General features: G+C 39.5%; 2 protein-coding genes across 4 annotated transcripts in view; one reads left to right on the forward strand and one right to left on the reverse strand.

Annotated features, from left to right (window-relative positions):
• sh3bp5b (SH3-domain binding protein 5b (BTK-associated)) overlaps nt 1–4,871 on the forward strand; it is a 35,981-nt gene extending 31,110 nt beyond the window's left edge. The window contains exons 8-9 of the mRNA XM_084556127.1: nt 948–1,295; nt 2,375–4,871. Of these exons, the coding sequence (XP_084412253.1) occupies nt 948–1,295; nt 2,375–2,583 (557 nt within the window). The 3' untranslated portion in view covers nt 2,584–4,871. The remainder of the gene's footprint in view (nt 1–947; nt 1,296–2,374) is intronic.
• A 1,969-nt stretch (nt 4,872–6,840) lies between these two features.
• Nucleotides 6,841–23,463, reverse strand: capn7 (calpain 7). 3 transcript variants are annotated; one of them, XM_084557053.1, is made up of 22 exons: nt 23,367–23,405; nt 23,051–23,163; nt 22,699–22,807; nt 21,292–21,449; nt 21,115–21,182; nt 20,632–20,871; nt 20,181–20,267; nt 19,617–19,743; nt 19,175–19,260; nt 18,723–18,816; nt 18,211–18,357; nt 17,790–17,896; nt 17,552–17,672; nt 17,126–17,270; nt 16,831–16,930; nt 16,584–16,719; nt 16,377–16,452; nt 15,949–16,094; nt 14,715–14,777; nt 14,445–14,575; nt 13,294–13,386; nt 6,841–10,840 (listed from the first exon to the last, which is right to left on the reverse strand). In XM_084557053.1, exons 2-22 carry the CDS (start codon nt 23,150–23,152, stop codon nt 10,696–10,698), a joined length of 2,481 nt encoding a protein of 826 aa, XP_084413179.1. In that variant the 5' UTR covers nt 23,153–23,163; nt 23,367–23,405; the 3' UTR covers nt 6,841–10,695. The 3 variants fall into 3 exon arrangements, with proteins under 3 accessions (XP_084413179.1, XP_084413180.1, XP_084413178.1); XM_084557054.1 differs by having other exon boundaries at nt 16,584–16,716; nt 23,051–23,463; XM_084557052.1 differs by having other exon boundaries at nt 23,051–23,463.
• Between the last annotated feature and the right edge of the window lie 497 nt (nt 23,464–23,960).

Consider the following 23,960-nt stretch of genomic DNA (forward strand, 5'->3'; position numbering starts at 1 on the left):
ACGACATAAAAGGCTAATTAGTAAAGGTTAAACTGTCCCCTCTTGTTTCTCTGCTGTTGACATCCACAGTAACAGCTGCTCACCTGGCGACTCTAAATGTCAAGTGAAGCTCTAATGAGATTTAGCTACATTCAGTGTTAGATGGGCACTAAGGAAACATTTTAAATGGCGCAGACAGCAGAAATGTATTTTTGAAAGGGTTGTTGTTTGCTCATAACTGGAGGGAAAACCAGATCAGTGGAGTGTCTGAACAAATAAGGAAAGTCTGCAGACAGTAAGTCAACAGAATAAGAATTTTGCATCCTATTAGGTTTGACTATAGAATAACGAGGAGTATGTTACCATGGCAATGTCAGTCCTGTCTAACAAGACATATAGAGACAAAGCCGCTTTGTAAGGACCTTATTTTCAAACATATGGTCAGTATGTTCCACTCAAAATGGACATAACGCAGTTGACAACAACATTTCCATGCTGCAAAGTAGCATTTACTTATAGTGGCAGTTGGGATGTGAGTTAAGAGCACGTGTGGAGCTAAAAATACCAGCAGGCACTGATGCTGTGTTCATGTGCTTTGAATTATGTTGGGAAAATGAAACACCTCCTCTGAATGTGATGTGACAGTTTAGAGTCCTCTCAGTTCTATTTATATCTGTTCATATCTCACCCTCTTTCCTTTCTGTCCAAGTATCCCCCATAATTTCTTCTATCTTCGTCATCCTCCCATCCGTCTCCTGTGTTCTTTATCATTATTCCCCATCCTGTCTGTTTTATCTTTGTTTTGTTTCTCATTACCTCCTCTCTCATCACTCTACCTTCATTCTCACGTTTCTGTGTGTTTTCCTGCCACTCACTCTTCCCTTTCTTACCTTCTCATAACTCTATCTTTGTGCTTTTTGTCTCCCTCCTCCTCCTCTGAACCTTTCTCCACTCCGTCCCTCCTGCAGTGGCGTCGGTGTGTTTTGACGATGATCCGTGTGGTGGAGGCAGCATCATGTCTGAAGAAGACTCAGAGACTCGCTCCACCTGCAGCCTGGGTTCGTCCCCCAGCAGCCCACAGGAGCTCCAGTCGCCCTGCCCCTTCGCCAGCTCCTCCTCCTCCTACATGTCCACCTCTTCGTCACCCACTCCGTCCTCCTCGTCCTCCACATCCTCCCCGTCTCCTCTGTCCAGGCCCTGCAGTCTGGACCTTCCTAGCACAGTGTCACTGTCCGACTTCGGTCTCATCTCGCCGGTGCTCGGGCCTCGCAGCGAGTGTAGCGGAGCGTCGTCGCCTGAATGCGACCTGGAGAGAGGTGGGTGATACGTGTTTCAGCGTAATAAACATAGACTGAGATACAATACAATCAGCATGGGATGTTTTTATTTTTTTATTTCTTCACAAAATAATTACATTAAGTGCTACAACATGCAGCATCCTCTATTGATTTAGATAAGGTAAAGCTCTGCCAGACAAAAACAAACCTTTAATGGATATAAATGTGCTGCACGTGCTGTTACACAGCGGAAAAAACAACAACTTGGAAATGAGATAGATGATAGCTGAAGATCTATTCTGGGCACACTTTCCTGCTACCTGCTTGGCTCACGCCTGCTCCACCAATGGAGACTATCAGTCAAAGTGACAGCGAGCCGAGTGTCTCACCTGCAGAGAAGAAACTCACGTGCAGAGCTTCCTGCAGGGAGGAAATAGTTCTGTTGGTCTTAATGAAGAAGTCAGAGCTGTGTCGCTGTCTGTTTACTTTGTAATTCAATTCCTGTCAGTTTTATTGTTTATGCATGTTATGTCTTTTCTTTGCCCCTGTGGTCTTCTATTCTATTTTATTTTAGCTCAAGGTTGAAAAATGTTTTCTGTCTTTCAGTTTTTAAAACATTTCAGGGGATTTAACGAGTTATGGTAACAACGTTTACTAGAAACTGAAGCATTTAATGAACACTGCTTGGTCATTTGTTGGTTTAAAAAGCATCTATATGAATCTCTAAGGCCAGTAATGATATTAAACATTAAATACGTACCACATATATCAACTGATAGTTATTTTTAACACATCTCTTAAACAGCAGCTTGAAATGCAGGTCATAAAAAACAAAGTGGTGCAGTGGTGAAATGTCTTCAGGAAAACTCCAGTTCCTATTTCTTATTGTAAAATTGTTAATGTGATTACTGCTTGAAGTTAAGTAAGAACATTAAGTTCTTTTCTTTCTTTGAAAGGTGTCATTGGTGTATCTAAAACTGCTACAGATACAATCCGCTGACCTTCCTGTGAATTATTGATCTGTTCAGTTGCTTTTGGCTTAGAACCTCATATTTTCCTTGTACTGTTGATGCCCTACATGCTCCATATTCACTGACCGTCGTCGTCTTGTGCTCCAGGTGACCGGGCCGAAGGCGCGGAGGGCGATCTGGACAACGCTCCAGCCAGCAACAACAACAGCTCAGTTTCCAGCGCCAAGAAGAGCTTCAGCCTGGAAGCACGCTTTAGCTTTCTGAACCTGCGACGCCCACGAGCCAACCAAAACACAGCCAGCTGTCCCCAGAAAACAGAGTCTGGCCAGACCCTGGTCCTGGTCAAAGGAGTGTGAGGAACTAAAAGAACTTTTCAGATGGAGCGGCCTTGATTCGTTCTGAACTTTCTAAACTATTGCTGTTCATAGGTTAGCTGCCATTACTGCACTCATTTCAAACAACTGAGTTTGAAATATAACCAGTGAAAAGACTTTAACTGTCATAGTAGGTGTATATTAAGTTGCCCATGGCAGTGATGTGAGGGACACTTCAACATTTGGACTCTGGTGCCTGAGAAACAAAGAGCACTGTTATGTTGAAAATGTCTTGGTTAAAGGTGATGAAAAGAGAAATAGTTCTAAGTTATTATCCATGTTATTTTATACCACTGAAAGTTGAAAAAAAATAAATAAACCGTTTGTCACAAAATCATCCATACACTAGCTGCCTGCAACCTTCAACTGGAGATCATGTGAAACCTGCTGTATCAAATGACTGGTTATTATTGTTAAATGGCACATAGCATGCTGTAAACCGTGCAGAGGGGATGTTCTGCTGAGCTGAAGGAGTTAAAGTCACATGTGGAGATGTTCAATAAATAACTAACCTCTAATGTTCCGATATATGCTCCTATATCTGACGTTATGTTTGTGACGTGGTAGCGTTTAACCTTCACGTGTTAAAAACTTTTCTACATAAACAATATACTAGGGTCAGCTTTGCCAACATGGCAACCTTTATGTAGATATTTCTGTGCATCAGACATTGACTAGAACTCATCTCTATTTGTGCTTCTCAGATGTTATCAGGTCACAGTTTAATGTTTTTTGTAATTAAAAAAAAAAAAAAAGAAAAGTGCCATTATCCTGTGATTGCTACTTGTGGTCAGTGTATGTCTCAAATTTAATGTTCGTTGAACCTGTAACTGCACGAGAGCAGTAAAGATAAGTTGTTTGCCCAAAAATTTGTCAAAAATTGTGACACCTCCTCATCGCTGTAGCATCGTGAGGCGTTAACACCACTGGAGTTTAGTGTAAACCAGATTTCCCTGTGCTGTCAAGATGCAGAAAGACTAACTTCAGTTGGAAAGTTTGAACTTGTTTCCCACGTGAAACGAACACTTTTGATTAAAGGATTAATATAATAACAGATCACTTTTATATTCAGTATCTTGTTTTTCCATTTTCTAAACACATGAACTAAAGGAACTAAATGTTCTTGCAGTTTGAGCCAAATAAACTTCAAGTAGGGAAAGTCAATTTTCAAATTGTATTTATCTTTTTTTTTTTTTTTTTTTTTGTCTCAAACCTGTTTATTTTGTTCCCTTGGGTGAAAAACTAGAATCATTGGTTATATTTCACTTTTTTTTTTTTTACTGTCAACAAATCTCATAAAAAGATCAAAACCATTTTAATGGTGTCTGATAACACACCATTGGTATTGTAGGAGCCATAATACATGTAAGTTTGAAGGTATTCTGTGTAAGGTCTAATTAAAAGGCTGTGGTTATACATAGGAACCTATTCTTACCAGGTCAGGTGTTCCACCTGGAAGAGAAACGGTGGATCGCTGAAGCTGCATTTGACTGCAGGATTATTGGACAATTTGTGCACATTGTGGTATGTAACTATGCATCAAGTTATACTTATCCACATTCTGGTAAAGAGTAAACAGACTGAGGCACCAATGCAATCTTGTGTCTCGGTCTGCGCGTCAAAGTTCTGGCGTGGTAACACTTCAGTGGCTTAAAGCGTTGACGTAGCTTCTGTAGGTATTTCATTATAGAGCAACCAATAAGATAAAAAAAAATACATGCAGCTGCATAGTCCTCCATCCAATCTGAGCCAGTTTGTTGTAAACTAATTGAACTCATGGTGCTCAGATGCTGCTTATGACTACGTTGCTGTTACTCCTCTGTCCATCACTGCAGCCCGCCCAGACGACTCGATTGGCCTGGCACATCTTTGCCAGAGTACAATAATTTCCCAACGGGGGAAACCCAGACAAAAATGTTGTGGTTGAGAACTTCTGGGACTATTTTTTTTGCGTCAGATTCAGTCCCCTTACGTCCTTCAGGGGGAATTTTGGAGAGCAGGATGGTGTGTGTGGGACTAAAAAAAAAAGTACAATGTGTGTGATCATGACAATGAAGAAGCACATGACTCAGTGCAGCAGCACAGTTAACCGATCACCAAAGAGTTTGGACACACAAACGATGCTGGTTTGTGGGTTATTTTTTTATTTATTTTATTATTTTATGTTGACAGGAAGAAAAAAAATAAAGACTGTGTACCCTTTGATTGTGTTCAGTTAACCCTTCATTTCCCTTTCTTTCATATGATAAATGCCATGGAAGGTTATCTGTGGTCTTGGCCTGAGTTTTAGCTTTAATTATAAATGCAAATATGTGACGAAAACTAAGCTGGAGTGTGGGGTGGGGGCATGTTAAATCAGTGGATAGCAAGATGTATAAGACAAGATATAAGAATTAGATAATCTTTGGGTAAGACTTGTATTATTAAAAAAAAGGGGTGTTATATTTCTTTCGTCTGTCTATTATGTGTTAATAGGAGGTGCCTTCATCTGTACATTTGTGTGTATCTGTTGCTTTCTGAGGTGGAATTAAGAACACAAACTGCTGACCGGCCTCCCCTTTCATCGTCTCTCCACAGATGGCTTGTTTTCCAGATAAAATGAATCTGAAGTTAGCTTCACTGTCGTCCTGTGTCATTAGAAGTTGGAACTTAAATTGGAGCTCTTAAGTTAGCCTTATCGTCTGAGCTGATTAGTTTAGAGAATGTCAGTGTGACAAAAAGGCACAGAAAGGCGTTTGGTCAGTGATTGAGATATTTAACAGGTTATTAGGCAATCTGACTTCAGTCAACAACCAGACTTAATCGCATTGACGTCAACCAGTTTACAGCACAGCGCAGCAAAGAGAAGCTCTAACAGATCTAAATGCCAGTCACATTTTCCCAATAGAGAAGAAAGCGCCAACACACAGAGGCCCTCTTGTTCTGAAGGTAATATGGACTGCACTCATGTTCGTGCATTAAAACTGCTTTATTTTAACCGAATTTCATTTAAATGAGTCTTTTCATGTTATTGGCTTTGAAAAGTCCAGTTTTAATGAGTTTTCAACCGTGTTGGTTTCATTACCTAAGAACATGTCTTACTTCTAGCCTCAGCAGTTAAAGGGTTAGTTTAGACTGCATTTTTCCAGGTTCGCCATTTCAATTGGTCTTACATTCATATGAAAACATCTGCACGTGTACCTTGTGACAATAAATTAGCAGACACGTGTTTCCAACAGCCTGTCAGCTCTCTCTAATTCATTTACACAACATCTTTTCAGTGGTTTATCCATGACCTTCCCATGTCTCCCTCTTTGTACACTTACACTGACCTTGAGGTTTTTTTTTTCTATTCTAGTTGGTGTTGATGACATCGAGGGGCACAAATCAGAATGCCATTCAGGTGTTGTCAATACTGTGTTTAAAGGTGGAGGAACAGAAAATGCTTCTCCCCAAGTAAATAAAGAAGAACCTTTGCTGCTAATAATTACACAGTACTGCTGGAAGGATAACACTGATGAGGCTAATGAGTTAGATGAATGTCTGCATTATAAATATATACATAAATGTCTTTTTTTAAAAAAGAACACTAATTTTCAAGAAGTGGTTTAGAAATATTTCAGCACCCATTTAAAGTTATATTTTCCTACCTGTTTTTTATGCAAATAATTTTTGTTTAGTGCAAAGAAAAACTGATATATGAAAAACAATATCAGCATATTTTTATTAACTATTTTATGTTGAGTTTTTTGTATTTATTATACATGGTTTAAAGAAAACCAACCCAACTGAATTTTAACTTTTGTTTTTTGATTTATTTAGGAAACACTATTCCCTTTTTGGGAAATCATGTTTATAGTTTTGCTAATTTTGTGTGCTTACAAAATAAAGTCTACACAGTAAGACAACAAATATGTGTAGGTAATACCAGTTTAAAAGTTGAAAAAAGTACAGAATGAACAAAAAATATGAATTAAACAATTAAGCAATCACATTTTGTACGGTGTGTCCCTCAAGGCTCCATACTGGAGTCTCTACATTTTGTTTTTCCTTTTACTAACTCCATGGTAGCAGTCATTTTGATTGAGAAAGCAACACAAGTATATATATAACTAAGGAAAAACTTCTAATGGAGATGACTTATTTATAACAAAAAGCTAAATACCTATTTAAATTTTTGCTAAAAAATAAAGTTAATAATTTATCAATCATCAAAATGCACTGGAGTTATTACTGTACTGGTTAACTGACTAACTACAATTACATACACTACCTCCTTCTTGGCTATATTTGACAATCACAGTAGCAGACACCATCAGTAATACAGTCTAGATGACATTTGAGGGCAGCTCAGTGATGTGGTGGTCAGCACTGATGCCTCGCAGCAAGAAGGCCGTAGGTGTTAAGTGTGAATGGTTATCTGTCTTGTCAGTTACAAACCATCATAGCCTATAACTGTAAACAAAGTCCGATGTGTGGAGGAAGCTGATATTTATAAGTAGTGATAAGTTCCAGTAACACAATTTAACCTCATGGATTTTCCGATTCTATGATTCTTTGCTTTAGAACGACACAGATTCTGTCAACTCTGTTGCCAGAAATGTTTTTTTTTGATTTCAACGATGCTTGCTAAGAAAACCAAACAAAAAAAAAAAGAACAATGCTATACTACAATAAATCAGAGCACAGACAGAAGCAGATATCATTTGCTGTATTCAAATTTCCAACACATCAGTTTACCCAACATTTAGTGCAAGTTCCGCAAACAATCATCATTCATACATACAGGCTGCTGAAAGATTGTCCAGCTGCATCTTTAAATGAGTTGGCTAGTTGACAATTTAAAAAGACATAACAGAACACAGTAACAGACAGAATTCAAAACAATAATAAATTATTATTAATGACAGGTGAACAGAAGTGCTTGGCAAGGGATAGTTAAAGCTATATTCCACTCTGAATAGATCATTTTAACCTTAACAAACCAACAGTATGCGTTCATTTATAGTCTGCCTACATGTATATGGAATAATGGTACATGGACGAGATTTTCAGGTTATTGTCAGTCACTTAAAATCTTCAAAATAAACTGATTGTATAGAAAAGCCAAAGTTTCCAGTTAACCTTATGTATCATTACACAGCTTTGAGTGCTACACTAAGACAGATGTCTGTATAATGTCCACATTCAGTGCAGAGCCCTGCTGAGTTCTGCCTCTCTGTGTTTTGTATATTTTGAACTTTGACAGGCAATTTGAAGATGTTACCTCATTTTTCATTTTCAAAATTTTTTCTTCCATTTTATGGAACAATTAGTTAAGTCCGTTTGTAAAATCATTAGTCACAGAAGTTTACAGCAGCTGTTCACTGAATGAGGAAGGGGCTTGCAGCAGCTTACAGCGGTGTGCATCAAGATCAGAGAACACGGCCTTAGTCCTGCAACGTGCAGCTTCAACACTGATACAACTGTGTAGTCAGTCGTATTGATTTACTATTAAACCCTACATGTGAACATTTGTGGCTGAAAAGCGCTGGCCAAGTCAGCTGGCTGTGAGTTAGAAAACTAGAGTAATCTGACTGGACTCAAGGCCAATGTAAAAGCTTTTTCAGGAGCTCTGCTCAGTCGTCATGGAGATGGTTCAGTAGTCATCATGTGACCGTCACCAACTCCATAACAACAAAGAATTTAAAAGCTCAGAAAAAAATGTTGTCTTCCAAGGTCAATTAAAATCTTTGAGGCTCATAACACAGAAAGTGCCCTGCAGACTGTGAGTCTAATCAGCGCAACACAACAAAGTGAGATTGAAAAGAGCATACATCAAGTAGCTATGAACGACAACACTGGCTACGTTTACATGGACACTAGTGTTGCACTAATCTGAATAAAAATCCCTCATGTAGCCACCTGGAGCAAGTTACAGCTTAGTCCTTGGATGGACCAGAGTCAATGTTCAACAGTGGGCACAATCACATTGCACATGTCAAAAAAACAGTCCTATTCAGAGTTTTGGGGACACTGATGAAATAATGTAGCCACTGACACACTGACAATGTATTATTTGGTCAACTGGTGATTTAACTAAGTAGGAAATGTGTTTCAGACACAAATGTTTCCACATAAAGCATAGTACATGAGTGAGATATGACCCGACAGCTTCAAGACGATGTAACATCTACGTCACGCCCGGATCTTAATCTCACACAACTAAAGTACCTCCACAGTTGAAACACACATTTTCCTCAGGGGATCTGTGATGCAACAGCAAAGCTGTGCAGAGATAAACAGCATAGAATGTAGCAGCAACATTTGTGTAGAACACACTGCTGATAGGTGGCGTCACCCAATACAACGCTTCCACAATGAAAACTGAGGAAATGAGGTGACTTTACATGGGCTGCTGCCTCCATTAATCAATCAAACAAAGATTTTCAGTTCTATATATCGTGTCTGACAGTAAACATGTGGAGAAATGATTTTTAAAAAAAGTGCAGTAAATTTACAAAAAAGTAAAATAGAATATGAGTACTTGGCAATACATTTCAAATTTTACCTGTAAAAAGTCGACAGTGACACTCAAACATTTACACATGCACACACACATACACACATGGGCATAACACATGCGGAGTGCGATACCCGTCTCATGCAGTGCTGACGTGAGGCCTGTCAGTGACAATCAGGCTGATATTTCTCACTCAGCCCTCACATCTGCAGACAACATGAAGAGACATCATTCAACTGCTGCCATACTGGATTCCCTGTGGTGCTGCTCTGCTCTGCTGCACTGCCCCTGAGAATAACAAAACCTTCACCGTCATTCAAGGAAACTAACTGTCCTGACCGTGGCTATTTTTTGGCAGCCTAATAAACTGTAGAGGTCAAACTGAATGACCAGACATGGATAAATCTGATCAGGTCAGAAAGAATATTTTCAGATCAGCTCTTGTTTATCTGCCGTCAGCATCAAGGAACTTCTTCTTATTCAAGCAGTTTTGCAGTAATGAGCATCTCAAACGGGCTGACACTTTCAACACGCTTTCCTTCGCTTGTGTATCTAATGTATTTATGTGAGGACTATGATTGAGCAACCAATAAATATTTAATTTAACTAATTTAACTGAATCTTAAGCTTAAAACAGCCTGGCATCTACCGCTTCCATTTCAAGTTGTGTGTACAAAAGATGATTGGACTGATTATGGAGATATAATAACGCAATAAAGTGGTTCTTTGTTAAATTATATAAAAATTCATCTCAATTTAGATTCCCAACGTCTGTAAAAGTCTATGGACACTTCAGCATTTCATCCATATGTGATTCCAAACGATGGAGATGTAATTCTATATTACTGAGTAGCTCATTACTACAAAACTTAACCAGTCTTGACAAAGAAGAAGAAAATAAAGAAAAAGAAGAATAAGGAGGAGGTGGAGATCAACAACAACAAGCGCAAGAGGGAGGAGGAGGATGAACAGAAGAAGATGAGAAGGAGAAGGAGGAAGCAGAAGAGGAGGAAGAAACAGACTTCAGGAAGGAGATGGAGAAGAGGACCCGGCTGCTTCCAAACAACCTTGGCACAACATCTGCAGCACATATAAACCCTGTTACATCTCCTGTTGAGTCCAGGATGTTGTCGTATGATCACCATCTTCTCATGTCATCCATCAGATTTGACAGACAGATCCAAACTTCAAAGTCTAACTAGTCTGATGGAGGAGCAGTGTCTGTCTTATTATGGCAAAATGAGGTACCACATTTATCACCATTACTTTGTAATGGCCGTTTTATTTTTGGTGTATATCATTCTGTCCCGAAACAAGTTGATGGTTATGGATTTTAGCCCATACTGGAGGGCCTTGTGAGTATTCCTTGTTAATAACATATTTCTTACGTGGTATCATCGAGCCAATGCTGAACTTCAAGAACACGATCTGTCCATTACTGTTAGGAAAGGTTTCAGTCAGAGAAGAGGAGGAAAGGCTAGCAGCAGTCATATCCTGGGCTCCTGGGGCTTTAAGGAAGCCTTGACACCACATCGCATCCTGTTTTTAAGTCAAGCATCCCTTGATGTCGTTAAGTAACTTCCTCCCACCCTGTGTTTTCTCCAGCTCCATCTTCACTGGAGCTGGGAGACCTTGAGAGGTGAAGTGCTGGCAAAGTCCAAGAAGAAGGGTCCCTCCTGTTTGGGTAGGAAGGTGGTGGGGATGACGTTGTAGATGCCTGCCGGGACGTGGTCCGCCTCCATGTAGCAGAAACCACATCTGCAAAACAAGAAAAAGACACTTTAATGTTCGGTAGAATTTAACATCAGTTCAAAGGGTTGGCAGCTCAGTAGTAATTATTATGGCCTCAGTTGTTTCCGTTTGTACATCAGCATTGAAGTTTACTTCCATGTCTGTCCAGACTCATTTGTACGTGGAAAACATGACAATGTAATCACTTCGTTTATCCCATTAGACTCCAGGGGAGTTGGGTTACAGTGACTTTTGACCTCCAAAGTATAATCACACCATTCTTGGAGTAAAAGAAAGTTCTTAGAAGTGTTCCTGTATTAGTGAGAGAGGGATTTACACACTGATGGACGGAACGACACGAAAACTACCGTACATCAAGAGTTGACAGCAACACTGTGTACACAGACACGTTATCTCCAGAGACACATGGCCGGCCTATGTGACATCCTCGTCACGCTGACTGAGTGGAAGTGGTCACATGTCTTAATGACTCGGTCAGGAGCCTATGATGCACAATGATTAAAATTACACTAGATCAACAATCCAAATCCAAACTGTTCCTTTTGCAGCAGTTCTTTTTGTTCGTTTTGCCGCTCACTGTGTTATACAGAAACAACAAACTAGGGTACATAGAAATGATAACAAACCAAAGACTCACTCACAGTTTCTCACACTGACTGAATATAATTAATTTAAAGTAAGATACTGAATTGTCTGGGCTCATAAATCAGCCAATAAACAAGTATCTTATGATCAACAATTAAGAAACTGCTGAACAGAAATGATTCATGCATACAGAAATATTAGAACGACACATATCTTCTTGTCATAAATCCTTATTTAAGGCATCCCTAACAAAAATGTTTATTAATGCTATCTATCAAATCAGTCAACATATTGCTGTCAGACCTTTTAAAAACAAAGATTTTCATTTGTTTTTATCATAAGCTCTAAAGGCACATGTCTGAGGACTCATCTGTACTTAAATGAGCATAATAGCCGTTCTCTCACTGATCTGACAGCCTTTGCAGGAAATGAATTCATCAAGTCCTCAAAGACACACACTGTGTTTCAGTGAGGAGCGCTCAGTGTTAATATTACTATTTCTTTACAAACTTCAGGTTAAAATTTTTAATGTAAGTAAAAAATAAATAGCACAGACTGCAGATAGTGTATGACAGTGCCACCATGTAAACACAGTGCAACAAACAGTGCAGCAGTGATTCTACTGACAAACTAAGCACATCAACTCAGTCAACAGTAACTGTGAAATGAGGGGAATATTCCTAGGATGTGACCATGCCTCAACATGTAACTGATTAAATTAAGTTAGAGTGCAGGCTTGTGACATCCCAGGAAACACAAATACTTTTTAGTGGTAAATCAACTCTAAAATAGAATGTGGGAATTATGACAGATGCCGTATGACCAAAATATTGACTAGTAAGGAAATGTCTAGGAAATGACTTTATGACGGCATGACACTGTTTTCTTCAGTGTGGGTTCACAATAATTTAACATAGATTATTGGGTATTTAAATTAACAGACTTGCCTTTGTCTTCTCTCTACGCGCATCCAAAACTGGCGTTTCATCAACCATTAGAAACTATGACTTCTTTTATTTACTGTACATTAGTGTGTCTGTACAGGGAGGCTGGAAATGTATTTGATGTTATTGTTCTGTAATCACGGTAAAAGACTGTGAAGTACAATTTGCTTCACTTTTCTAAGCTTTAAGAAGAGTTCAGGAAGGGGTTCAGCAACACTGTTGGCCAGAAGAATACTCGAAACACTAGCTACGTTTACACAGACAATATTTCCTCAGCAGGACTGAAATCTTTCTGACTGGAGATTTAAACTGTTGGAAGCTAAATAAAATAAAAGATAAGACCTAAAACTGACCTGAGCTGAGCTGAATGTGGGTAAAACCAAGGAGCAGGTGGTGGATTTCCACAGAGACAAACCACACACACCAGTGAACATCCAGGGAATGGACATAGATATAGTGGATTCTTAGAAGTACCTGAGTGTTCACCTGAACAACAAACTGGACTGGTTTGACCACACTAGCGCACTCTATAAGAACGTGCCCGAGAAGACTTTACTTGCTAAGGACACTTAGGTCCTTTGGAGTGCAGGGAGCACTACTGAGGACCTTCAGTGACTCTGTGGTTGCATCAGCTATATACTATGGATTGGTCTGCTGGAGTGACAGCATCTCAGCAGCAGAGAAGAAAGACTGAACAGACTGCTGAAGAAGGCCTGTCTTGTGCACCGTCCTTAACTTGCTGTAACATTGCAAATGTCCCCACTGTGGAATGAATTAAAGGATTATCTTATTTTATCTTAAAACGGCTTACATAACCTCTTTCAGTCTATTAGATTATTAGTAGCATATTAGCATCTGTGTGAATTTTGCTCATCCTGCCATCTGTGGTGGGGCGACACCAGTGACGCTTGTTCACTTGGCCTGCTGTACCTGTAATCTCCACTGCTCTTCTTCTGGAAGGCTGCTGAGCCCGGATCACCCACCGTTGACACCGTCACCATCTCAAAACCAACGCTGTACTGCCTGCAGACATACAGATTAAAAAAAGAAGAAAGAAAGAAAGTTAATTAATCCCATCTTTATTCATACGTTCCTGGACTCTTTGCAGTCTGCACGTTTTGATCGTTATGTAAATAATTCCATGAACCTAATGGGAGACAGGGTAAAATGTGATGTGAAACAGAACATTTCTCATCTCACTTTAAGACTGATAATCGCACACTCTGCAATCACTGAGTCACCCCTGTGTGTGTGTGTCTAGAAGAGGGAGAAGGCAAGAGACAGACAGAGAGCCAGGGGATCATTATGTCTTAATGCTACATTAGAAAGGTCAGTGAGTCATCCTGCTAATGACTCCTTTAAAAAGTCAGACGCATTCATTTAAGAGACAAGTTGGAACGCTCTTAGATATAGTTTAACTTTACTGAGCAGATTTAGTGCTTTTATGAAAACGAAATGCAAAAATATCTGTTACAGTAGTGGGATTTAACTACAGACATGACATATCTATTAAGTGAAGCTGCCGGTGCTTGGTTTTGTGTGTGTGTGTGAATCTTTATGCTTTATTCTTACCTTAAATTAAAATTTTCTCCTTAGCTTTTTGAATATCTCTGCTCCTGCTAGTCCACTTTATATTCTAAATAGGTATAATGCAAATTTTAGATAACTAAACCAATTAATTGGAACTTGCTGGTGTAATTACAGCTATGCACAGGAAAATAAACTAACCCGGTGACCAAATGAAGGTAGAGACACACCGAACCGACATCAAAGAACTACTGGCAACAAAAGGCAGAATGTGAAATGTGAAGACTCCAAAGACTACAGCCAACAGCGAGGTGGCACACACAGAACCAAAGCCCTACACACTCAATGATGGCGTGACAGCAGCAAATGGCCGACCATCAGCTTGGCATGTCACTGCCATAAATGCACAGATGAAGTAAACACTGGCTGTCTCACTCCACCGCCTTAAAAATCTCATTGAGCTAAACTAATTTGATTTCAATCTAAATTAAGTGACCATAATGAGATAGTGAGGTCACAGTAAAGTCTTAATCCGTCACTGGTATGAGCCTGACCTGGATCCTCGGAGCTCGATGAGCAGCGGTCCGGACCGCTCCAAGTTTATCTGATAGATCGGGTTGTGTTTGTATGAATCCTTATAGTTCCCACAACCTCCGGCGCTGAGCCCCTTCCACTGGCCGTTGAACTGAACACAGAAGCAGAGTCACAAACATAATCACCTTTTTCAGATTCAGGCAACAGATTCGACTAAAATAGTAATGCAGCAGCAACCTTTGAAAATGTAGTGCCTACAGTGTTTACTTGTTGGAGAATAGATAACATACCCTTTTTGTGTGAGTGAAGGGGTTGGGGATCTTGGAGAAGGTGAATTTGCATCCCGAGTACACCTACAAAAAATAAAACCCATTATTTTACATCTAGCATGAACTGGTCTACATGCTCAGTGTTTACTGGAAAACTCTTAACTAAACAAAAGAAGCAACCAAAGGAGCAAACAAAAGACTGCATCAAATATCAGCACAACAAAGGCATTAATATATTCATAACTGTATGCTCACTAAATATATATTTCATAGCAGCGCTGTTCACGCAGAAGAAACATGAGAAAACAAATCACGTTTTCTGCTTTGATCTCTGGTGAAAACTAAGAGAACAAAAGCGAGTTCAATTGGTTATAATCAAGACGATTTTAAAGAGGACCGCTGATCTGAGCTGAGATTATTTTTACAGTTGGCTTGATGGAGAGAGAGAGAGCGAAAAAAGAGACAGAGAGAGCCCGCAGTGGTTGCAGCAGTGGTGCTGCTCTCTTACGCAGAATGAGGAGGACATTGACAGAGGTAATGCATTCCCTAGCCCTCTACCCTAATCCTAACCATAACCTAAATGTAACCCTTACCTAAAACCAATTCTTAACTCTCAAAACGCCTCGTAAAGAAGGGAGGATCAGCCAAAATGTCCTCACTACGATGGCGTACAATTCAAACTGGTCCTCAGAAAGATAGCTGTACAGTGTACACACACACACACACACACACACTTAATCATAAACAGTGTGTTCAGCCCGGCCCTTGCTGCAGTTAGCAGCAGGGAGCACATAAATAATAAATGAGTAAAAAATATTGGGGTCACACATGTATGTGTGTACACGTGTGACCCTCAGCTGGTCTCAAGAAACTGGCGACTTTCAGAGGAACAGGAGAATGTAGTAAAATAACATGAGAGGTGAATTTGAATTTACAGGGAGAGGAGAGGAGAAAGACAACAAAAGACACATAAGGAAATTAAATACATACTTTCTTGTTTTTAGAAACTAAGAACAAGAGATTCTTGAGATCAAGACATCATGAACTCCCCAAACAGAACTAAACTCTTCTAAGCCAAGCGCTATTTTACAGTAACTGCACATTTGTAGGTATGTTTGTGTTCCATCTGCCAGTGTGTCAGTAAAAATAGCTAATAGTTAATAGCTATTCTATGCCAAACTAAAAGATACCGAAGTAAGGCAAAAAGGTTGTCCCATGTCCAAGATAGCTGTTCAAAAGTTCCCAAGTCTCTCACCCGCAGTGTGTACTTGATGGTGTTCTGTTTCTCGTACTGGGAAACCACCAAGGTGAAGGTGTGCGTTCCTGCGCTGGTCAGCCTCATCTTGGTCAGATAGTGTGGGCTGTTGATGCGGATGCCATCAATGTAAGGAGGGGGGTCCGCTGTGGAGGACGTAATGGGAGTTATTTAAGTGAATAATGTGCCAGTTTCTGTCTCATATGTAAGTACTAATTAGTTTGGTGGTGTTTTATTGTAGAGGGAAATATTTCAATTAAAAGCCATCGTTAGTCTTTGTAAATAGAGTCATGTGTCAGACAGGGAAGCATTTATATGACCAAATCTTCCTCCTAGGACCACACTGTGTGTCCCTCTATGGCAGAAACAAAGGTAAGACAGTGTTGCCGTAACACTGAATGCCTTCTAAGGCGTCTAACAAGCCTCACCTGGATAGTAAACCTTCTTGCCATCTGTCTTGTAAACAACCAGAGTGATGAACTCTCTGTTTTGTGCAAAATCATCCTGGACAAACAACAACCATTAGACAAAAGCAAGACATTGCATCATCAGTCACTGCGTCACAGTAAATGAGGTCTGAACAAAATACAAATATATCATGATGTTACTTTGTATCCCCAGCTCTGTTTGTCTACCTTGTCAGTGATGTGCCTGGTGAGCAGCACCCACACTGCAGCTCCCCCTGTTGGACACTGGACCTCCAGCTTGTACTGGGGATTGTTGGCAAGACTGTAGACATCCTTCACTGGACCCTGCTTCCCATCCCAGCTACTACAGATGGAACACAAACAAGAACAGATACATTTAGTAATGACAATCTAAATGTGTGAACAGATTTATATCCCCCCAAAAACAACCTATAATTAAAGTACATAGACACACCTGTGAATACAGGAAGACTCTTTGAAGAGTGCAGGGTTCCAGCTCAGGTAGATGACATCATAGTACTGACAAAGGTCCTCCCATGCAATCCAGAAAACACCTGGAGATCAAAACAAAGCTCTATATAACAGAGTTTACCAAGTTTTTACCTGCACACTGAAGAAATGATGCTATGGAGACCTGTTTCTTTTTTGTTCCCATAATGAAGACCCTACACTGTGAATGCGGAAGCACATTCTTTTTCTTTGAACGGAAAATTAGTGCATTTACAACAAATAAAAAAAAAAGTGTGTACCGTTGTCAAACTTCTGTGCAGTCTTCGGGTCAAAGTTGAGGTATTTGAGGAGCTCAGGCGTCCAGTTCTTCTCATCTCTCTCGCTGTAGCGCCCCTTCCACCGCAGATGGCTCCATGGATTCTTCAGCTGCAGGAAACGCATTCCCTAAGAGAGAAAGCCACAGACAAGTGCTTAAATGGGGCATACAATTTACTTATTTATCTGCAGGCCTTAGAGGCTAGTGGGTCTGACTATCTGCCAGATACATTTTTGGTGCTACCTCAAATATTTGTTGATATCATTGCATATCAATGAAGAGATCAGAACGTCAGGGTGGCTCCTGTGTATACATGATGTCACAAAGCCTGATGTTTTTCTATACTCTCAGATTAAACAGACTGTAAGTGCTTATGATGACATGCTAATGCTACACTAATAAAGCCAACCTTGTAATCCCTGATGTCAAGAACAGCGTAGGCGTGTGTTGGCACCAAACCCCATCTCTCCCCTTCTTCCTCTGTCATCACCCCTGTTGCCGTGGTGATGAGAACATCGCCTCTATGAAACCTGGAGATGGAGAAAGTGAAACAGATACAAAAAAAGATTTGAACACGCAGCAAAAGGAAATAAAGGTTGGCAGACCTTTATAAGAAACTAGAAAATGATTGTTAAAGTGTTTATCACCTCTGGAAGAGCATACGGAAGGTGTCATCTTTGCTGAATGACTGATTGTCAGAGTGCATGGCGATGCGTTCAGGGACCCAGCCAGTGAGTGCATGCAGATCGATATTCTGAAAAAACATTATTGAAAATTAGTTTTCTTCTTTCTTTCTTTCTTTCTTTCTTTTCTTTAATTTGATAAACATCAGACTGCCATTATAGTCCACAATATAATATTTTAGGAAACTTCCAAACTTCAGAAATAAAGTTTCAAACATACCTTAAAATATTAAATAAAACTAAAATACAAAGTTTTATTTCCTCCCTTCTCTAGATTTTTACTCATTTTTACATGGGATAGTCTTTAAGCGTTTTCTTACATCGGATGAAGAAATTAGTTTAAAGACAAATAGTTTCATCTCCTGGTTCGTCCATCTTTACTCACAGAGTTGGAGCCGGGGAAGTCGTAGCCACCCATCACCTTCATGTAGGCCTTCTCGATCAGGGAGACCCAGAGCTCGTTCCTGTTGCTGGAGTAGGAACATAGCAGCTCTCCGTTACGATCCACTGGCAGGTAGTCGTCTATAATCACCTGCAACAGAGACAGACACAAGATGCCGGTTTGTGGGGGATTAGTGACAATATATTGTGTGGAATAATTGTTTTGGGAAATTGAATTTAAAGTAATTACTTAAATATTCCAACAGACTTGCTGTTAAATTTGATAATAAACAAGTGAGCAGTGCATTGAGCTACTTTTGCATTTTGAATTAACCCACATGAAAATGTATTTTTTCAATTCAATTGCATGGATTCAAATATTTTTACCAAAGATATAATTTTCCTCTGTGTGAAGGAAAAATATTGCAATGTGAACTTTATTCTTGTATGTGATATGCGTCTTGTGCTACAGTACATAAATATATATAAACTGGTTGGAGTGATTTGGAATTTTACCTTCCTGGGAACGCCGTTGATGTGAAGCTTGACCATGTACTTCCCACAGGGGTTATACTCTGGTTCCCCTCGTCTGTTCTGAGGGTAGATTATGCTGTAACACACAAGAACTCAAATACTCAAAATATATAAATAAGCTCATAATTGCTTATTTAAAAGGTCAGCAACTGATAGGTGTTATAGATGTGCAGTGTGGCTTTGTAGACATTGATGAAATGCACTGTATAATTGACGAGCTGACTTGTTGTCTACTTGATCAACTTTGACAATATCAGTATTGCTTTTTGTTTTGTGCTCATGTAGATGTTTATTTCAGAGACATTTCCAACAGCATATTAAGAATAGAATATTTTTGCTTTTGGTGTGAATGAGGTCAAAATACTTCCATTTCAAGTGAAAAAATACACTAAGTATTCACGTTTCAGTCTAGACATAAAGTCTACATACAGTACCTGGTGATGAGTTTTTTGTTGTAGCGCCTCTCATAGGCCGCACTTATGGCTAGTGATGCCACAAACGAACAGTCAGATACCACCGTCTGGGTGACAGGAAGGAAAATCAAATAAATAACTCGGGTAAAGTTGCTAATATGGTATGTGTGTAGTATACAAGATATACATTTAAACAACACATATTAGTAAAAGGGCACCCCTTATTATAAAAATATGATTAATACATATACATAACAGTTAAACCTATTCAGCTGTGTTTGGACTTTTAATACTCAAAGCTCGTTCTTGCTTTTCTGACCAAACGTCTGCCAAAGATGTTTGTGCCTTTTACTGGATCAATTTAATACAAAAAGAGTTGCAAGGAAGAGAATCATAACTACGTTAGAGTAATAGGTTTCATTCAAAGCTGAAATCCTCCTCTGACTCCAGCTCCTAATCTGACCTGTTTGATGCTGAAGCTGGACACAGACATGATCATGGTGGGGTTATTGCAGATCTCGTCTGGACGGACCCAGCGGGAGAAGATGGCTTTCTGCTTGGGTGACAAGGCCAGTTTCCCCATTTTGTCCCTGGTGAGAAGAATTATTTTAAAGAATTAGAAACTGTGTTTAGCTAGTTAGTTCAGATGAACAGACATCCAGTCTGACTGTCCAAATCCGTCTAAAACAATAAAACTAAATCTGCACTACTATCTGAAGTTAGCACAGGTGCATTTCTAATCCAGGTCATGCTTCTATGGTCATAGCATTTCAGTATACTTCAACAAGCAACACTATACGAATATTACTAGCTGGTGTGAATGTAATCAGGTTAAAATCATATCTATGTACAAATGGGATACAATAAACACTTTAATGCCAGGTGTAAATGCTCAGTGGGATAGATATGGCATGACAAATGAGATTCCATATATATTCTATATTCTTCATCTAGGCAAAGTTTGTGTCTCAGGTATTTGGAATTTGTTATCATTAAAAAAATGACAGTAAATAAGAAGCACACTTACGAGAAAGGGACAGGAAAGGCAAATCGCTCCTTCAGATCCACACTCATGAAGGGCACGTAGGCTATGCCATTGACTGTAGATGTACTCCTGAAAAGCACAGACAAGTTTTGTGGAGCTGAGCACCTTTTAAAACATATGATTTTGCCCTTGCAAGTGTAATGTTACCCATATGACCACTAGATGGCACTAAAATGAAATTGTATTCTAATATTATTCCAGTCATCTTTGAACCCAAACAAATTCAGATTTCTCTCATCATTGACCAAAGCTGCAATTTCAGCGCCCAGCTGTTGCAGTGTATTTATACAAAACTCAATTAAAAAAATGTATGACACATATCATTTTGTATTTCAGTGTGTTCTACATTTTCAACATTTTCTATTAGATTTTTGTCAATAGAAAGTTTTTATAAACAGTTAGCCAGGTCAGCACATTCTTCCAGCAGTCTCACCTGAGCACCTCGATCTCCTCAGACGTGTAGCGCTGACCTTGAGGCTCACTGGACTGGACAGCCCGTATAGGTTGTGGTTGCGGCCTGTCATGGAGACTGAAGTCTGGTCCGAGGGGGAAAAACTGTCGGACTGGTCCCCCAGAACTGGCACAATTACTGGGCTTGGTTCCAGAAGGTCCCGTCCTGTCCTGAGTCTGGCCTTGAGCTGATTTGGACTGGGATTCTTTAAGACCTTCCGCCCTGACAAATATAGTGGAGGAGGTCATAACAATCAACTACTTTTAGCAAAGCTTCACTTTCAAGGAAAGTGCTTAGAGAAGTGAGTGAAGACACCAAGTAAAACTGAGGAGCATTCTCCTCTAACCAAACAATGTAACCAAAGCTAGGAAACGTAGGCATCATAGCACAGCCAAAACACAAAGCAGCTCCTACTTATGAACACCCTACCTTACACCAAAAGTCAGTACAAGTCTTCATATTTACCTGTCCAAAGCCTGACGTGCTAGTTGCTTCAACTTAGTCTGCAATGCCTGGTCTGATGTTTCATTGGACTGTAGCAAAAACATAAGAAGAAACAAATGTGGAATAAAGCAGAAATAATTTACAGTAGACCAATGGAATGAAAGTGACAAGAAAGTGATGGCAAAGAGAGAGACCTACTGTCTTAATGCACAGTTCCACAGCCTGAGTGTACAATTCAATAGCTTCATCATCATTCCCCTTCTCGTCTTCCTCAAAGGCCTGGGTGACGAGGAAGTGGGCACGCTCTAGATCCAACTGGTGGCGGGATTTCAGCGGGTCACTTTTCTGTGCCTGGACTGGGACCAAATGTCAAGGAAAGGAATGCTTAGGACACAGAACATGAACAGATTGCTGGAAGGCACAACCCTAGAAAGCATGTTTTAATAGAGAGTGTTGTAGCATCTATTCTACGTAGTTTCTTAATGTCATTGTTCGGCTGTTGAGACACATTTAGTCCACAATCAAGGCTCACACTGAAGCTTTGTCTTACATGTCTTATACATGTGTTTCTCCTAGCTTATAGTTAAAGATGCTGGCTGATTCCTTAAACATCTGTGGGTAAAAGGCCATAAAAATCTTAGAACAGTATTTAAGTAAAACTTACACTCAATATCCAGTACATTAAAAGGAAGTAAAACTGGGACAACCTTATTTCAGATAAGGAGATCATTTCTTGTACTCTAGCTTAAACTGAGCTGGACATTTAAAGCACAACACAAAAGGTTACTTGCAAAAAAAATAAAAAATGGGGCAAATAAAATGTTTCTTTCCTGTTACAGAAAACAGCAGAAGAATCCGACTGCTAACAAAAGCACTAAACGTCATCCACTGGCTGTCCAACAAAACAGGACACTCCCATAGTATGGTGTCACACCCATGTGAACACACGCACACACCCATAGCATAAAAAAAAAAAGAAAAAAAAGAAACGTGGAAAATAGCAGTCTTTGACAACTGGAGAAAGTATACCCTCAGGGCCCCTTCAGTAATGATCCTCAACAGTTTCTTTTGTGTCGCTATAAACTCACACTTCACCTCTTCAGGACTTTAAAACCAACTAGAGGAGAACCGTAAGAATGGACAAATAATGACATTCAACACTGTTCATGATGGATGTGGAGACTTTTTGTTTGTATTCTGTGTTTACGCTTCTATCAGTATAAATTTTCTTACGAAACTTCTGTTGTGCAAGTATACAAATCAATATGTTGTGATAATATACATTAAATTGACCAAAAATCTGTATTAAACACAGCTGAATTAATCTTAAACAAAAACACATTTTATCAGCTTGGAGACTTGGCAAAGATAGTGATATATAGCACAACATTTTGTAGTGCAGGACATGACAATATACATAATTAAAATGTATTGTATTTGTATACGGAAGCATGCACACAATGTATGAAAACAATTCAGCTACAGTTGACCAGGATAACACATCCCTTATTACTTTAGTCACTGTTTATTTGTAATTTGCCCCTGAGAGCATCATCTAAAACCTGATAAGCAGACCCCCTCTGTCCCCTTGGTGGGTGAGCTTACCAGCATTGTGAAGGGCTTGGACACGATCCAAGTATTCATTCACTTTATCCTGGATTCCCTCCAGTTTGGACCCTGCCATGCCAGCATATATCAGGGCCTGGGCTGCCTCCTATGGCAAACAATCAGAAAACAACCAGCGATTATATCTATCAGGGAGTTAGTGACAGTCCAGTATCTCAACAACACATGAAATATTACGGTTATCTGAAGATTAGTAGATTCAAACCCATTTGATTGGACTCTTTGTATCGATAATGGAAGTGAAAGCAAATTACAACTTCTACGCTAGTTAAGCTAAATGCTAATTGTGACAGCTAGCAACTGTTCACCATGAAAGCGTATAGTCACTTACCTTATAATAAAATACAGCCTCGTTATATTTGCCATTCTGGTCATATGTCACAGCCGTTTTGGCAAATTTGACAGCATCGAGCTCCAACGCCGCGCTGTCCATGCTGAAGAAAACTTGTTGACAGAGTGACAAGCTTTCAGTTAGCCAACAGGCTAGCTAACCGCTAGCTACCGTAGTTCACCAAATTACCTAAATGTCCGCTTTTCACAAGCAAAACATTTCATTTCATCTGTTAGGATGAAGCAGAGTAAACATAACCCCGAAGTGTGTCCTTAATCCCACAGCCAAAACAGGATAACTAAAAGTTTTGCTTTACCTTTTGACAAGTGACTACACTAGCTGACATCAAAACAACCATGTCGTTTCCGGGAGTCTCAGTTCGCGCAGTCGCATTAGAAGACACAGCTACACTATACTGTGTTGCCTGCAAGTGCAATAAAGTATTTAAATTTATAATCAAAATCAATTATAGAATAAAAGCAGAACATAGTTCCAGTTCTCTTTTTTGTAATTATTTCCTACACACAAAAGATGAAAAAGACAAGAACAACAATATGTGATAGCATTTTTATTAATCCAATTAAATTAAAACTTGCATGCGAAAACAGTTATTATTATTTTTTATCTGTGGAACAGAGGTGAAACTGATGCGTTCAAATTCGGTAACTGTTGAGTAAGCTGACATTATTTTACATTTAGTGAATCTTTTCAGACTACACAGTATTGTACAGCGTTTAAAAAGACAAAGGCATCCGTTCTCCGATCCATTGGTTCCTGTCAACCTAGTTACAGCTCACTGTTTTCCAAGCTTTTTACTGGTAGAAATCACAAAGTAACCCACTACAGGATAAGTGATTAGACTATAGATAGTAGATGGGTAGGCAAATGGTTGAAGATAACAACCCAGGAA

Source organism: Chelon labrosus (assembly GCF_963514085.1).
Source record: "Chelon labrosus genome assembly, chromosome: 12".
In the NCBI taxonomy this organism is placed as follows: domain Eukaryota; kingdom Metazoa; phylum Chordata; class Actinopteri; order Mugiliformes; family Mugilidae; genus Chelon; species Chelon labrosus.